This window comes from Schistocerca serialis, chromosome 9 (genome assembly GCF_023864345.2).
Source record: "Schistocerca serialis cubense isolate TAMUIC-IGC-003099 chromosome 9, iqSchSeri2.2, whole genome shotgun sequence".
Taxonomy (NCBI): domain Eukaryota; kingdom Metazoa; phylum Arthropoda; class Insecta; order Orthoptera; family Acrididae; genus Schistocerca; species Schistocerca serialis.
Window position 1 is genome coordinate 140,284,696 of NC_064646.1, and position 18,448 is coordinate 140,303,143.

Below are 18,448 nucleotides of genomic sequence, written 5' to 3' on the forward strand. Positions count from 1 at the left end.
GTATCACAGCCGTCCACAATACGAGCACGAAGAGTCTCTACATTTGGTACCAGGGTTGCGTAGACAAGAGCTTTCAAATGCCCCCATAAATGAAAGTCAAGAGGGTTGAGGTCAGGAGAGCGTGGAGGCCATGGAATTGGTCCGCCTCTACCAATCCATCGGTCACCGAATCTGTTGTTGAGAAGTGTACGAACACTTCGACTGAAATGTGCAGGAGCTCCATCGTGCATGAACCACATGTTGTGTCGTACTTGTTAAGGCACATGTTCTAGCAGCACAGGTAGAGTATCCCGAATGAAATCATGATAACGTACTCCGTTGAGCGTAGGTGGAAGAACATGGGGCCCAATCGAGACATCACCAACAATGCCTGCCCAAACGTTCAGAGAAAATCTGTGTTGATGACGTGATTGCGCAATTGCGTGTGGATTCTCTTCAGCCCACGCATGTTGATAGTGAAAATTTACAATTTGATCACGCTGGAATGAAGCCTCATCCGTAAAGAGAACATTTGCATTGAAATGAGGATTGATACATTGTTGGATGAACCATTCGCAGAAGTGTACCCGTGGAGGCCAAACAGCTGCTGATAGTGCCTGCACACGCTGTACATGGTACGGAAACAACTGGTTCTCCCGTAGCACTCTCCATACAGTGACGTGGTCAACGTTACCTTGTACAGCAGCAACTTCTCTGACGCTGACATTAGGGTTATCGTCAACTGCACGAAGAATTGCCTCGTCCATTGCAGGTGTCCTCGTCACTCTAGGTCTTCCTCAGTCGCGAGTCATAGGCTGGAATGTTCCGTGCTCCCTAAGACGCCGATCAATTGCTTCGAACGTCTTCCTGTCGAGACACCTTCGTTCTGGAAATCTGTCTCGATACAAACGTACCGCGCCACGGCTATTGCCCCGTGCTAATCCATAGATCAAATGGGCATCTGCCAACTCCGCATTTGTAAACATTGCACTGACTGCAAAACCACGTTCGTGATGAACACTAACCTGTTAATTCTACGTACTGATGTGCTTGATGCTAGTACTGTAGAGCAATGAGTCGGATCTCAACACAAGCACCGAAGCCAACATTACCTTCCTTCAATTGGGCCAACTGGCGGAGAATCGAGGAAGTACAGTACATACTGACGAAACTAAAATGAGCTCTAACATGGGAATTAAGCGTTTCCGGACACATGTCGACATCTTTTCTTTATTTGTGTGTGAGGAATGTTTCCTGAAAATTTGGCAGTACCTTTTTGTAACATCCTATATACAGGGCAATTACAAATGATTGAAGCAGTTTCATAAATTCACTGTAGCTCCATTCATTGACATATGGTCACGACACACTAGAGATACGTAGAAAAACTCATAAAGTTTTGTTCGGCTGAAGCCGCACTTCAGGTTTCTGCCGCCAGAGCGCTCGAGAGCGCAGTGAAGAAAGCGTATGTCGTGCTTGAAATGCACTCACATCCGTCCGTCATAACAGTGCAACGACACTTCAGGACGAAGTTCAACAAAGATCCACCAACTGCTATCTCCATTCGGCGATGGTATGCGCAGTTTAAAGCTTCTGGATGCCTCTGTAAGGGGAAATCAACGGGTCGGCCTGCAGTGAGCGAAGAAACGGTTGAACGCGTGCGGGCAAGTTTCACACGTAGCCCGCGGAAGTAGACGAATAAAGCAAGCAGGGAGCTAAACGTACCACAGCCGACAGTTTGGAAAATCTGACGGAAAAGGCTAAAGCAGAAGCCTTACCGTTTACAATTGCTACAAGCCCTGACACACGATGACAAAGTCAAACGCTTTGAATTTTCGGCGCGGTTGCAACAGCTCATGGAACAGGATGCGTTCAGTGCGAAACTTGTTTTCAGTGATGAAGCAACATTTTTTCTTAATGGTGAAGTGAACAGACACAATGTGCGAATCTGGGCGGTAGAGAATGCTCACGCATTCGTGTAGCAAATTCGCAATTCACCAAAAGTTATCGTGTTTTGTGCAATCTCACGGTTTAAAGTTTACGGCCCCTTTTTCTTCTGCAAAAAAAAAAAAAAAAAAAAAAAGAAAAAAACGTTACAGGACAGGTGTATCTGGACATGCTGGAAAATTGGCTCGTGCCACAACTGGTGACCGACAGCGCGGACTTCATCTTTCAACAGGATGGTGCTCCACCGCACTTCCATCATGATGTTCGGCATTTCTTAAACAGGAGATTGTAAAACCGATGGATGGGTCGTGGTGGAGATCATGATCAGCAATTCATGTCATGGCCTCCACGCTCTCCCGACTTAACCCCATGCGATTTCTTTCTGTGGGGTTATGTGAAAAATTCAGTGTTTAAACCTCCTCTACCAAGAAACGTGCCAGAACTGCGAGCTCGCATCAACGATGCTTTCGAACTCATTGATGGGGACATGCTGCGCCGAGTGTGGGAGGAACTTGATTATCGGCTTGATGTCTGCCGAATCACTAAAGGGGCACATATCGAACATTTGTGAATGCCTAAAAAAACTTTTTGAGTTTTTGTATGTGTGTGCAAAGCATTGTGAAAATATCTCAAATAATAAAGTTATTGTAGAACTGTGAAATCGCTTCAATCATTTGTAATAACCCTGTTTATGCCGTTTCTAGGCACCAGCAAATTGACAATCACTGGAAAACCCGTTGTTAACTTTGTGATTCGTTGCAATAAAATAATGAGAAACATCATATTCGTGGCAAAAGAATTATTGTAACTTGCGTATTACGAGAGTAGGCTATTTGAAGTCAGCGACACTCTGAAGATCCACCCAAAACGTATTGTTCTTGGTACAATTTGTTATAAATAAATTTCAGTTAGTAACATATCTACGATTAAGGTTTTAAGCAAGCCGTATGATTAAATTCAAGTATTGAGTTGTTGGTTTAGCGTAATTAGTAGCGTCCCTGACATCAATACAGCCGTTAGATGGGGCGGTGGTTCCTGTCTTGACGCTTCCAAATTTTTTTTCCTAACATTCACGTTTTTATTAGGTTCGCATACTTTATTACTAGTTTAATTTAAGTATATACTACAATATTTGTTGGTATGTAAATATTAAGTTCACCTTTCCTCTTTTCTTTCTTTCTTTTTTTTTTTTTTTTTTTTTTTTTTTTTTTTTTTTTTTTTTTTTTTTTTGATGACTTTGTTCGATTGGCTTAATCTACAGGACAGCTTGCGCTACTTGTATAAAGATATTTTGCTCCTTTTTCTTTTACACTTTGTAATTCACATGTTGCAAAGATTCTGTTGCTGGGTAGGAACAGTGGTCAAGTAAGACTGACCTGGGGGTTTTACTAAAATGCGGGAATGACGAAACAATGTTTATCTTATGCGGAGAAGTATTCCAAATTTGAACCGTACTGTTTGTAATGGAACATTTATAAGCCTTTGTCCTAATTGATTAGACATGGTACTTTCCCTTTCGTGGACGATGGAAGAAATGTGCGTTTTAATAGAGCTAACGTGGGAATTTTACGCGCGCTCTTTGAGCAAACTGTGTTATTTACGAACTAGAAACATCCCTCAACTGCCGCTGGAGTGCGTTGCGATCGCGTATACCACGTTGGGGCCCACGTACCGTATGCACAAGTCGCATCGTTCCTGAGCGTTCAGCAGCACGTTGAACTTCGCACGCTCAACGTTAACGATCCACAGCACGGTCCGTGTGCCGACGGCTTAAGGGTTGTGTGTTTACAGTACAATAGAAACATCTCGTGTTAAATTTGTGGCCGGCCGGTGTGGCCGTGCGGTTCTAGACGCTTCAGTTTGGAACCGCGTGACCGCTACGGTCGCAGGTTCGAATCCTGCCTCGGCCATGGGTGTGTATGATGTCCTTAGGTTAGTTAGGTTTAAGTAGTTCTACTAGGCGACTGATGACCTCAGAAGTTAAATCGCATAGTGCTCTGAACCACTTGAACCATGTGTTGAATTTGTAGGTGATTTGGGGGTGCACCGAGTTCGAAATTTAGTACACATAGCTGCTTCTCCTGGCAGCAACTATGGCTGAAACCCGGTAGAACATCCAACTGGACACCGGCTTAGATGACAGGTACAAGTACTTCATTACATGCTGATTCAACTCTGTCCAAGAGTCCTTCAATCTCAGCGTCCATATACGTATACACTCATCGTGATAATAAAGTCTTCCGAAGTAAGAGTGATTTCAGGTGTGCCGCAAGGGAGTGTCGTAGGACCGTTGCTATTCACAATATACATAAAAGACCTTGTGGATGACATCAGAAGTTCACTGAGGCTTTTTGCGGATGATGCTGTGGTATATCGAGAGGTTGTCATAATGCAAAATTGTACTGAAATGCAGGAGGATCTGCAGCGAATTGACGCATGGTGCAGGAAATGCAATTGAATCTCAATGTAGACAAGTGTAATGTGCTGCGAATACATAAAAAGAAAGATCCCTTATCATTTAGCTACAATATAGCAGGTCAGCAACTGGAAGCAGTTAATTCCGTAAATTATCTGGGAGTAGGAGTTAGGAGTGATTTAAAATGGAATGATCATATAAAGTTGATCGTCGGTAAAGCAGATGCCAGACTGAGATTCATTGGAAGAATCCTTAGGAAATGCAATCCGAAAACAAAGGAAGTAGGTTACAGTACGCTTGTTCGCCCACTGCTTGAATACTGCTCAGCAGTGTGGGATCCGTACCAGATAGGGCTGATAGAAGAGATAGAGAAGATCCAACGGAGAGCAGCGCGCTTCGTTACAGGATCATTTAGTAATCGCGAAAGCGTTACGGAGATGATAGTTAAACTCCAGTGGAAGACTCTGCAGGAGAGACGCTCAGTAGCTCGGTATGGGCTTTTGTTGAAGTTTGGAGAACATACCTTCACCAAGGAGTCAAGCAGTATATTGCTCCCTCCTACGTATATCTCGCGAAGAGACCATGAGGATAAAATCAGAGAGATTAGAGCCCACACAGAGGCATACCGACAGTCCTTTCCACGAACAATACGAGACTGGAATAGAAGGGAGAACCGATAGAATTACTCAAGGTACCCTCCGCCACACACCTTCAGGTGGCTTGCGGAGTATGGATGTAGATGTAGATTTTTTTTTTTTTTGGTCATCAGTCTACTGACTGGTTCGATGCGGCCCGCCACGAATTCCTTTCCTGTGCTAACCTCTTCATCTCAGAGTAGCACTTGCAACCTCCGTCCTCAATTATTTGCTTGACGTATTCCAATCTCTGTCTTCCTCTACAGTTCTTGCCCTCTACAGCTCCCTCTAGTACCATGGAAGTTATTCCCTCTTGTCTTAGCAGATGTCCTATCATCCTGTCCCTTCTCCTTATCAGTATTTTCCACATATTCCTTTCCTCTCCGATTCTGCGTAGAACCTCCTCATTCCTTACCTTATCAGTCCACCTAATTTTCAACATTCGTCTATAGCACCACATCTCAAATGCTTCGATTCTCTTCTGTTCCGCTTTTCTCACAGTCCATGTTTCACTACCATACAATGCTGTACTCCAGACGTACATCCTCAGAAATTTCTTCCTCAAATTAAGGCCGGTATTTGATATTAGTAGACTTCTCTTGGCCAGAAATGCCTTTTTTGCCATAGCGAGTCTGCTGTTGATGTCCTCCTTGCTCCGTCCGTCATTGGTTATTTTACTGCCTAGGTAGCAGAATTCCTTAACTTCATTGACTTCGTGACCATCAATCCTGATGTTAAGTTTCTCTCTGTTCTCATTTCTACTACTTTTCATTACGTTCGTCTTTCTCCGATTTACTCTCAAACCATACTGTGTACTCATTACACTGTTCATCCCGTTCAGCAGATCGTTTAATTCTTCTTCACTTTCACTCAGGATAGCAATGTCATCAGCGAATCGTATCACTGATATACTTTCACCTTGTATTTTAATTCCACTCCTGAACCTTTCATTTCCATCATTGCTTCCTCGATACACAGATTGAAGAGTAGGGGCGAAAGGCTACAGCCTTGTCTTACACCCTTCTTAATACGAGCAATTCGTTCTTGATCGTCCACTTTTATTATTCCCTCTTGGTTGTTGTATATATTGTATATGAACCGTCTTTTTACAGAATCTCGAACAGCTTGCACCATTTTATATTGTCGAACGCTTTTTCCAGGTCAACAAATCCTATGAAAGTGTCTTGATTTTTCTTTAGCCTTGATTCCATTATTAGCAGTAACGTCAGAATTGCCTCTCTCGTCCCTTTACTTTTCCTAAAGCCAAACTGATCGTCACCTAGTGCATTCTCAATTTTCTTTTCCATTCTTCTGTATATTATTCTTGTAAGCAGCTTCGATGCATGAGCTGCTAAGCTGATTGTGCGATAATTCTCGCACTTGTCAGCTCTTGCCGTCTTCGGAATTGTGTGGATGATGCTTTTCCGAAAGTCAGATGGTATATCGCCAGACTCATATATTCTACACACCAACGTGAATAGTCATTTTGTTGCCACTTCCCCCAATGATTTTAGAAATTCTGATGGAATGTTATCTATCCCTTCTGCCTTATTTGACCGTAAGTCCTCCAAAGCTCCTTTAAATTCCGATTCTAATACTGGATCCCCTATCTCTTCTAAATCGACTTCTGTTTCTTCTTCTATCACATCAGACAAATCTTCACCCTCATAGAGGCTTTCAATGTATTCTTTCCACCTATCTGCTCTCTCCTTTGCATTTAACAGTGGAATTCCCGTTGCACTCTTAATGTTACCACCGTTGCTTTTAATGTCACCAAAGGTTGTTTTGACATTCCTGTACGCTGAGTCTGTCCTTCCGACAATCATATCTTTTTCGATGTCTTCACATTTTTCCTGCAGCCATTTCGTCTTAGCTTCCCTGCACTTCCTATTTATTTCATTCCTTAGCGACTTGTATTTCTGTATTCCTGATGTTCCCGGAACATGTTTGTACTTCCTCCTTTCATCAATCAACTGAAGTATTTCTTCTGTTACCCATGGTTTCTTCGCAGCTACCTTCTTTGTACCTATGTTTTCCTTCCCAACTTCTGTGATGGCCCTTCTTAGAGATGTCCATTCCTCTTCAACTGCACTGCCTACTGCGCTATTCCTTATTGCTGTATCTATAGCGTTAGAGAACTTCAAACGTATCTCGTCATTCCTTAGTACTTCCGTATCCCACTTCTTTGCGTATCGATTCTTCCTGACTAATGTCTTGAATTTCAGCCTACTCTTCAACACTACTATATTGTGATCTGAGTCTATATCTGCTCCTGGGTACGCCTTACAACCCAGTATCTGATTTCGGAATCTCTGTCTGACCATGATGTAATCTAATTGAAATCTTCCCGTATCTCCCGGCCTTTTCCAAGTATACCTCCTACTCTTGTGATTCTTGAACAGAGTATTCGCTATTACTAGCTGAAACTTGTTACAGAACTCAGTTAGTCTTTCATTCCTTGTCCCAAGCCCATATTTCCTGTAACCTTTTCCTCTTCTACTTCCCCTACAACTTCATTCCAGTCGCCCATGACTATTAGATTTTCGTCCCCCTTTACATACTGCATTACCCTTTCATTATCCTCATACACTTTCTCTATCTGTTCATCTTCAGCTTGCGACGTTGGCATGTATACCTGAACTATCGTTGTCGGTGTTGGTCTGCTGTCGATTCTGATTAGAACAACCCGGTCACTGAACTGTTCACAGTAACACACCCTCTGCCCCACCTTCCTATTCATAACGAATCCTACACTTGTTATACCATTTTCTGCTGCTGTTGATGTTACCCGATACTCATCTGACCAGAAATCCTTGTCTTCCTTCCACTTGACTTCACTGACCCCTACTATATCTAGATTGAGCCTTTGCATTTCCCTTTTCAGATTTTCTAGTTTCCCTACCACGTTCGAGCTTCTGACATTCCACGCCCCGACTCGTAGAACCTTATCCTTTCGTTGATTATTCAATCTTTTTCTCATGGTAACCTCCCCCTTGGCAGTTCCCTCCCAGAGATCCGAATGGGGGACTATTCCGGAATCTTTTGCCAATGGAGAGATCATCATGACACTTCTTCAATTACAGGCCACATGTCCTGTGGATACACGTTACGTGTCTTTAATGGAGTGGTTTCCATTGCCTTCTGCATCCTCATGTCGTTGATCATTGTTGATTCTTCCGCCTTTAGGGGCAATTTCCCACCCCTAGGACAAGAGAGTGCCCTGAACCTCTATCCGCTCCTCCGCCCTCTTTGACAAGGCCGTTGGCAGAATGAGGCTGACTTCTTATGCCGGAAGTCTTCAGCCGCCAATGCTGATTATTTATCAAAATTTAGGCAGTGGCGGGGATCGAACCCGGGACCGAAGACGTTTTGATTATGAATCAAAGACGCTACCCCTAGACCACGGGAAGGGAAAGCAGAAAGGTGGAATCAGTATATAGAGGGTCTGTACAAGGGTGATGTACTTGAGGACAATATTGAGGAAATGTAAGAGGAAGTAGATGAAGATGAAACGGGGATATGATACTGCTTGAAGAGTTTGACAGAACACTGGAAGACCTAAGCCAAAACAAGGTCCTGGGAGTAGACAGCATTCCATTAGAACTACTGATAGCCTTGAGAGAACCAACCCTGACAAAACTCTATCATCTGGTCAGCAAGATGTATGAGACAGGCGAAATACCCTCAGGCTTCAAGAAGAATATAATAATTAAAATCCCAAAGAAAGCAGGTGTTGACAGATGTGAAAATTACCGAACTATCAGTTTAATAAGCCACGACTCCAAAATTCTAACAAGAATTCTTTACAGACAATTGAAAAAACTGGGAGAAACCGACCTCCCCAAAGATCAGATTGGATTCCGTAGAAATGTTGGAACACGTCAGGCAATACTAACCCTACGACTTACCTTAGAAAATAGATTAAGGAAAGGCAAACCTACGTTTCTAGCATTTGTAGACTTAGAGAAAGCTTTTCACAATGCTGACTGGAATAGCCTCTTTCAAATTGTTAAGGTGGCAGGGAGCGAAAGGCTATTTACAATTTGTACAGAAACCAGATGACAGTTATAAGAGTCGACGGGCGTGAAAGGGAAGCAGTGATTGGAAGGAAGGGAGTGGGACAGGTTTGTAGCCTATCCGCGATGTTATTCAATCTATATATTTAGCAAGCAGTAAAGGAAACAAAAGAAAAATTCGGAGTAGGAATTAAGATCGATGGAGAAGAAATAAAAACTTTGAGGTTCGCCGATGACATTGTAATGCTATCAGAAACAGCAAATACTTGGAAGAGCAGTTGAACGGAATGGTCAGTGTTTTGAAAGGAGCATATAAGATGAACACCAACAAAAGCAAAACGAGGATAATGGAATGTAGTCGAATTAAATCGGGTGATGTTGAGGGAATTAGATTAGGAAATGAGACGCTTAAGGTAGTAAATGGGTTTTGCTATTTGGGGAGCAAAATAACTGATGATGGTCGAAGTAGTGTGGATATAAAACGTAGATTGGCAATGTCAAGGAACGCGTTTCTGAAGAAGAGAAATTTGTTAACATCAAGTATAGATTTAAGTGTCAGGAACTCGTTTCTGAAAGTATTTGTATGGAGTGTGGCCATGTATGGAGGTGAAACATGGACGATAAATAGTGTGGACAAGAAGAGAATAGAAGCTTTCGAAATGTGGTGCTACAGAAGAATGCTGGAGATTAGATGGGTGGATCACATAACTAATGAGGAGATATTGAATAGAACTGGTGAGAAGAGGAGTTTGTGGCACAACTTGACTAGAAGAAGGGATCGGTTGGTAGAACATGTTCTGAGGCATCAAGGAATTACAAATTTAGTATTTAAGGGCAGCGTGGAGGGTAAAAATCGTGGAGGGAGGCCAAGAGATGAATACACTAAGCAGATTCAGAAGGATGTAGATTGCAGTAGTTAGTTGGAGATGAAGAAGCTTGCACACAATATAGTAGCGTGAAGAACTGCATCAAACCAGTCTCTGGACTGAAGGCCATAACAACAACAACAGACTAGAATGTAGATGACGTTATTTCCATTTACTTTGAGAAACTGTGCTGAAATGCTAACCATTTGAATATCCCATCATACCACCTTGTCGAGCCTGTATATACTTCCAAATGGGTTGCAGTCGGAGCCAATTATACTGACATACGAGCTAGTGACTTTCCATAATGGCATATATTCTCCAAATTCTGTTCGAAATAAACTTTTGAAAAATGCTGGCAAGAAGCAATACTTTACTAAAGGGCACTACACTGAACAGCCAAATAACTGGTACATCTGCCTAATGTCGTGTAGGGCCCCCACGAGCACGCAGAAGTGCCGCAATACAACGTAGCATGGACTCGACTAATGTCTGAAGTAGGGCTGGAGGGAACTGACACCATGAGTCCTCCAGGGATATCCATAAATCTGTAAGAGTACGATGGGTTGTAGATATCTTTTGAACAGCACTTTGCAAGGCATGCCAGATATGCTCAATAATGTTCATGTTTGGAGTGTTTGGTGGCCAGCGGAAGTGTTTAAATTCGGAAGAGTGCTCCTGTAGCCTTTCTGTAGCAATGTGTGTGGTGTCGCATTGTGCTGCTAGAATTGCCCAATTCCGTCGGAATACAGAATGGACATGAATAGATGCAGATGATCAGACCGGATGCTTATGTATGTGTCACCTGTCAGAGTCGTATCTATACGTATCAGGGGTCCCATATCACTCCAACTCCACACGCCACACCATTAGAAAGCTTGAACAGTCCCCTGCCGACATGCAGGGTCGTGGATTCTTGAGATTGTGTCCACACCCGTACACATTCATCTGCTCGATACAATTTGAAACGAGACTAGTTCGACCAGGCAACATGTTTCCAGTCATGAACAGCCCAGTGTCTATGTTGACGGTCCCAGGCGAGTCTTAAGGCTTTATGCCATGTAGTCATCAAGGGTACACGAGCGGGTCTTCGGCTCCGAAAACCCATAACGGTGATGTTTCATTGACTGGTTCGCACGCTGACACTTGTTGATGGCCCAGCACTGAAATCTGCAGCAATTCGCGGAAGAGTTGCACCTCTGTCACGTTGATCGATTCTCTTCAGTCGTCGTTGGTCCCGTTCTTGCATGATCTTTTTCCGGCCGCAGCGATGTCGGAAATTTTTATGTTTTACCGCATTCCTGATGTTCACGGTACACTCTTGAAATGATCATACGCGAGAATCCGCACTTCATCGCTACCTCGGAGATCCTGTGTCCCATCGTTCGTGCGCCGTCTGTAACACCACTTAAATCTTGATAACGTGCAGTTGTAGCAGTAGTAACCAATCTAACAACTGCGCCAGACATTTGTTGTCTTCTATAGGCGTTGTTGACCGTAGCGCCATATTCTGCCTGTTTACATATCTCCGTATTCGATACGCATGCCTATACCATTTCTTTGGCGCTTCAGTGTATACTCATATACAGTTATTATTTATTTACATATTTTACGCCCTCATTGGAGCACTTTATTCATTTCATATATATTTAAGTCTTAATACTAGTTGTAAATTTGGCTTTTCTCTTCTCCTCCCAAAACTTCTTCATCCTTTCTGACCTGGCTGCCCTTTCTTCATCAGTTGTGGTGTATTTTTTGCATTCAAATATCTTTAGTTTAAATCTCGCGTCACTGTACTTCAGGATGTTCTTCTCTTCTCCTCCTTCAATTTGTTTCATTGTCAAGTCTAACAGGTCTAAACCATCTTGAACTTCTTTGAACCAGTTGTTTTTGGTCTTACTTTTCCAAAAGTAAGTGAACAGTTGTTTCAGTAGCCTGGTTTCTGGTAGTCTGAAAAGGTGGCAGAAAAAAGCTACCCTCCTTTTCCGCATTGTGTGAATTATTGATTCAGTTTCTTGGTATACAACTTCGTTAAGTAATAGACGCCGCTGTCCCTCTACTTGGTATTTTTTGTTTATAATTGTTCTAAGGATTCTTCTGTCTGCCTTCTGTGGTTTGTCTGTGGTTGATTTGACGTTCATCGTGAAAAGTGTTTCACTAGCATATGTTGCTTCAGGTTTAATAGCAGAGTGGTAGTGAGAGTTTTGCGTTTATCGAGAAACGTTTCTTCTTCTAAGCTGGCCAAGTGATGCGTTGTGCTTGTTTCAGTTGTTCTGCTTTCTACTGACATTTTCTCGTTGAATTCCAACTTATAACCTCCCCGAGATATTTGAATTTATTTACAATTTTAATTTGTTTGTTATCATTCAGTTCAATGGCTGCTGTTTCGGCTTTGAAGGATGGCATCATTTTTGTCTTTTCAAACGAGATCCGTAGTCCGACTTTTGGTGCTATTTTTTCGAGTTCTTCAATTTGGTGTTTAGCCTCTTCCACGCCATTTGCGCACAGTGCTAGATCATCAGCAAAGACCAGACAATTGATTTTGATATTTCTGCCAATCTTGATGTTTGGTTGGCATTTCTCATTCCACTGTCGCATGACTTTCTCCAGTGCGCTGTTAAATAGTAGTGGGGAGAGACCATCCCCTTGTCGAAGTCCCGTCAGGATTTCAAATGATTCAGGTAGTTCCCTCTGAATTTAACTTTTGATTTAGTATTGTTAAGGGTGAGTCCAATAAAATTAACGAGTTTCAGGTGCAGTCCAAATTCCGCGAGGATTTTAAGTAATGACTCACGATGGAAACTGTCATATGCTTTCTTGAACCCAATAAAAGTGGTGACCAACTTCTTGTTTCTCACTCTTTGTTGTTTCATGATCGACTGATAATGTGATCTGGGCAGCTTCTTCCAGGACGAAATCCTCCTTGATATTCTCCAAGTTCTTGGTCGAGTTGTTCCTGATTTCTTGTAAAGATAATTCTAGACAAGATCTTACATGTAGCATCAAGCAGCGAAATCCCCCGATAGTTGTTTGGATCCGATCTACCACCCTTTTTGTGTATTGGGTGGATTATAGCTGTATTCCACTCATCTGGCATTTTTTCAGAATTCCATATGTCTACTGTGAGCTTATGGAGGTTCTGAAGTGTTTGGTTATTTGCGTTCTTCCACAGCTCTGCGACCAGTTGATTCTCCCCTGCTGCTTTGTACTTTTTGAGCCAGCTAGTTGCTTCGATCACTTCACTGAAGTCTGGTGGTGTAATCTTCTCTGGAAGTGTTTTGTTTTTTGGATGTGGTTGGAAATCTAGGTATTCTTTTGGTTCCTCGGCATTTAGTAATTCTTTGAAGTGATCAGCTAGAATGTTGGGGCATTGTCTTGATTATAGTGCGCTAGTTTCCTATTTTTATTTTTCATCATGAATGTGGTGGAGTATACTTCGATTGATATTTTTCGAATGTCCTATAATAGTCCCTTGTTTTATGTTGTTTGAATGATTCGTCTATGAAGCTTAGGTTTTTTTATGCTCTCTTTTGATTCTTCTGATTTCCTTGGCCGTTTGTCTTCTGGCAGTGGTTAGCTCTTCTCGAGATATTTCAGTTTTCTTTTGCTAGTCATTCAGCCATGCTTTGTGCCTTTTCTGTATTGCTTTATCACATTCTTCATTCCACCAGGCATGTTCTTTCTTCTTCTGCCAGGGGAAATCTATTCGGCAATGTTTTTCAGTTTATCAATAATCGTTGCCGGTTCGTCGCTTGGAACTGTTTTGGATCTCTCTGAATACAACAACACATTATTTATTAAACAGCTAGGGTCATATTTCCTCCTCATAGTGGGTTCCGATGACTTGTTTTTATTTCTTAGGGTTAACTTAATTTTTACCTTTGAAATGTAATGATCTGAATCGATGTCCACCCCACGAAGGACGTTATAGGTTTCCTTGTGGAACTTTTTATCCATTGCGACACTGGTGGAAACTCGTGGGAGGCAACATAGGCTACGTTCAAAATACCATGCAAGATGTTGAAAACATCACTGGTGACTGTTTTTCACTTTTTCGAGTATCGCCTCTATTTTATTACACCAGCCATCGGATGATTTATGGTGAAATGAAATGTGTGTATGGCGTTATTCGCCTGTAGACTCCATCTGGGGTGTTCCGGCTGCCTAGTGCAAATCTTTTATTTGACGCCACTTCGGCGACTTCGCACGTCGATGGTGATTAAATGATGTTGAGGACAGCACAGATAGTCGGTCTCGAGCGGTGAAAGCTCCAGATGCGGTCGCGAATCGAACCCGAGGTTCCGTGATCGAGCGCTAATCAGAAGACCACGACAATGCTGACTATGATTCCTAGTTCTTCGTAGTAAGCTCGTCTGCTACTTGGTTCTATGTGATTCACAATTGTTTTACCACACTGGAAGCGTCGGGACACCTAACTACTCTGCCTTATGAGGAGCATTATTACTGTACACTGCCTGCTGCAGATGGATTGTTACAGAGTTGTTCCTCTTCATACGCAGAAAACGAATTACCATTCTGTGCTCCACCTTGTGGAGTGCTGCGTCTTTGTGTCTTGGATCTTCTAGCAGTGCATTGAGGTATTCCCAGATGTAACGATTCACATCAGTATACAAACACATTATTTCAGAATTCATATAAAAATTATAACTACAGACACAGTAATATCTTCTTGCTCGCAAAATCTAGTAACATACAAACGTGCATCTTCCCACTCAATGGTGCACCGTCTAATATCCATTCCCTCGTCCAAAAAAGATTTCAAAACTGTGTTAAACAATTCATTGTCTGTCCTGATTGATCACATCTTACACAGGAAACAAAAATTCAAAATTATACCCCTCCTCTGTGCTCACTCTGCTTCTCTTTGCAATGTGTACAGAAATTGGTGTTCAGTCTCATACCTAGGAAAGATATCACAGACTGTAGGGAAAACAGTCGGCCAGAGTGGCCGTGCGGTTCTACGCGCTACAGTCTGGAGCCGCGAGACCGCTACGGTCGCAGGTTCGAATCCTGCCTCGGGCATGGATGTGTGTGATGTCCCTAGGTTAGTTAGGTTTAAGTAGTTCTAAGTTCTAAGGGACTGATGACCTCAGAAGTTGAGTCCCATAGTGCTCAGAGCCATTTATTTTCCGTAGGGAAAACACTGAAATCCTGGAAGTACAGGACTTCCTGCTATGTGAGGAATACTACAGCCAAATGTATTCTCAGTAGCAATGATAAGACCCAATTACTAGGCAACATTAAAATTGGTTGTCCTGATTGTGATAAGTTTTATATTGATCGATCAGGCAGAGAGGCTGCGGCTGGTTCGCTGAACCTGTACTGAGTGATGCCCAAATTACCAGCCACAGTGACGAGGCCTCCAATTAGCAAAAAATGTTAAAAACTCAAGATGTTGGAAGCCCTAGAAATCAACAAACATAAATGAGGGAACACTTACCCTCTTCTAAATTTTAGTTGCAGACTGTTAAGTAAGATCGTGGTCGGGTTAATCAGTAGGAAAATGTATTTGACAAAAAAAGTAAAATATATACATGCATCGTATGTGAACAAAATAAAAATGCAATTACAATTAATAATAAGTCCACTCACACGCAGCATCGATAATTGCTTGGCATCTCTGAGGCAAGATTACAATCAAATTTTACACTTATTCACATGTAAGAAAGCTCCAGATGTGTCGAATATGCGTTGACAGCTGTTTAGAAGTAAAAATCTTTATTCCTTGCAACTTCTTTTTTATGTAAGATCGTAAATTGTCTATTGGATGAGTGTCAGGCGACTGTGAGATTCAGTCCAGTACCTGCACACCATTCTCTTCTTGTGTATCTCAGTCATGAATTCAAAGTACACTAGTGGTTTATGGACATTTTATGAAGGCCAAAGGCTCCTTCTATTGGACTCTGTAAGAACTATGGTGATTCGTTTTACCATTTGTGTGTACTGCCGAACACGCTCTTACTTAACAGACTGAAATCCTCACGCTTTCCGGTCCACAGCTCGTGGTTTAGTGGCGCCGGCGCGGTAGCTCGGCGTGTTCGGTCAGAGAGCCGGTTGGCCTCTGTAATAAAAAACTGAGTGGAAGGATCAACCACCGAACTTGAACAGGATGTCTTGCGACGTCCGCAACGACCAAACACAATAACGAACAAAACGCAAAAAAAAGCATGTTCGGTCAGAGAGCGAGCTGGTCTCTGTAATAAAAAAACTGAGTGAAGGGATCAACAACGAACTTCAACGAATGTCACGTGACGTCCGCTACGAGCAAACGCACCGAACCATAACGGAAAGAAAAGTGGTTAGCGTTGCTGCGACTGGATCACGGAGTCCCGGGTTCGATTCCAAACCAGCTTGAATATTTTCTGTTCCCGCGGACTGGATGTTTGTGTTGCCCTCATCATTTCATCATCATCAATTGTGGCTAGAGTGCACTGTGTGACAATTGGGACTTTGTACGGGCGCTGATGACCGCCGAGTTGAGGCCCCCACAAAGCAAACATCATCCTCAAAGTTTTCAGTGCTTCTGACAATGTCTGTTCTTCTCTATTCCTCCTTTTTCCTATATTTATTATTTTATTGTGGTTGCCTATGTGCTCCTTATATTTTGTCGTTACAATTGTGAATTCAATGTTTTACTCTGTTCCTGTATGGCTTTCAATATGTAATACCTATTCAGCCTATTCCTTAGTGCTCTTATCAAGTAATAATTTTATTTTGCTGGGATTGTTAATTTAATTTTAATTGCTGTACAGGCGCTGCTTTCCAGTTCAATGTTAACGTTTTTCCTGGTATGCTACCTTGATATTTATTTACTGTTCAACTTTTTATTGCATTACCACTGCACTGACACAAATGACCTTCACTGTGTGCTTGTGACTCGCTCTAGATGAGTAACATCTTTTCGAATGTTGCTAGTGAGTGTTGTAATTTCTTTGACGTCGATAGTCATTCAAAGTCTGATGACGGCCTTGTAAGCCGATAATAGGTTAACTAAGTAAATTAATCCGCTAGAAGATACACAGTATTGAGCTTTTCATTTATTAATTTGTTGTCCCACCAAGAAGCGACGAAAGAATCAGTTAACATAATAAAACGTGCAACAGGACTGCACACACGTATCTGCGAACAAACAAAAATTAAAGCCGTAAATTTATTTTTTCGAGGTGATAACAAGAACTCTTAGGTGTGATCTAGGCTTTCCTAGTGTATCAACTGTTTGTACTGTAGTCGGGTGTCCAGCCGGGTGCAGTCGTTTTCGCAACACGATATTTCGAGAGGCAAGGGACGCTGTCGAATTACCATGTTACGAAAATGACTGTACCCGGCTGGACACCCGGCAACAGCACAAACAAAAATGTTAGGCTATCCTTCGTAGACTGAAGAGAACCAATCTGGTAGACCTTGCACTTGCATACATTGTCGACTTTGTTCAACACAGCATGGCATGCTTGAAGATAGTTGCCCTGTAACAACTACAGTGAATGTTCCCTCGTTTCATAATTTATTGCAAAGGAAAGAAGTTTGTAATCAAGAATGGTTGCGGTTCTGAACTGAATAACGCTGTAGGCAGAGTGGATGACTTACCAGCAGGTGGCCGTCGTCGCGCAAGACGAAGCCGGACGCGTTGCCCTGTGTGAGGTTGGCTCCCAGGCTGCAGCGCGGGAAGCGGCCGGGTAACACGAAGTGCTTGGGGGTGGCTGTACGGTCCTGTAAACAAACCAGCCGACACTCAGTCCCGTCTGGTGGACAACATGTCAGGTACAACGCTCTATTTTTACTTTATGTTGCTGTATACAGTCGGTTCGTACTGACCAGTGTAAGAAAGCGAGATGGCAACAGTTTGCAAGAGAGCTGCTGTCACGGTCTTCTTTTAAACAGAGTGTTGGGGGTAGGGGGATGGAGAAGATGTGGCTACTCGTACTTGAGAGGAGGGAGGTTTTGAATGGACAGAGAAACCGCAAGGAGAGGGTTTGGTGTGAAATAGCGAATGCTTAATATCAAATTAATAGCGCAGTGGGCAATATAAAGTAGTAGGAAGCTTTTTTCAAAAAACTAAGCCTTGTTAAAGGCATGTCTATAATGTATGAATATAACGTCAGTATTTTTTAACTAGCGGAAGTGGTCTGACTTGTCATGAGAGTTCTGGCGAACGCCAATTGCCTCATTTCATAATTGTGGAGTTGCGTGTGGTGCAGACGTCAGACCGCTCACTCTTAGTTGCTGTCTGGTAGAGGAAGGACTACCCTAGGTGCTATACGTGACTGACTGCAATTGAGGAAGAAAAATTCCGTGGAACTGCGGTGCCTCGATTTAGATGCTTACTTATATCTATTCTCTTATTTTTGTCAAAATGTTGTAATAAACTTATTTTCATGAAATGTGGACGAACGTTTACTGTGCCTTTTGATGCGTAAGAATCAGTATAGCTCGTCAACAAATGTAGTGCCTGTGTTAGTCTGTTGTTCGATTTTGGAATAACCGTCCTCGGAGGCAGCCCAACAGTTAACACAAATGAAATTTACGTAATGAGAGTTAATTACTGCTTGCAGTACTGGAATTAAAGCATGA

General features: G+C 42.5%; 1 protein-coding gene across 1 annotated transcript in view; it reads right to left on the reverse strand.

Moving 5' to 3' along the window:
• LOC126419423 (probable G-protein coupled receptor Mth-like 3) overlaps window positions 1-18,448 on the reverse strand; it is a 274,477-nt gene that overhangs the window by 119,489 nt on the left and 136,540 nt on the right. The window contains exon 5 of the mRNA XM_050086611.1: window positions 17,465-17,587. Within this exon, the coding sequence (XP_049942568.1) occupies window positions 17,465-17,587 (123 nt within the window). The remainder of the gene's footprint in view (window positions 1-17,464; window positions 17,588-18,448) is intronic.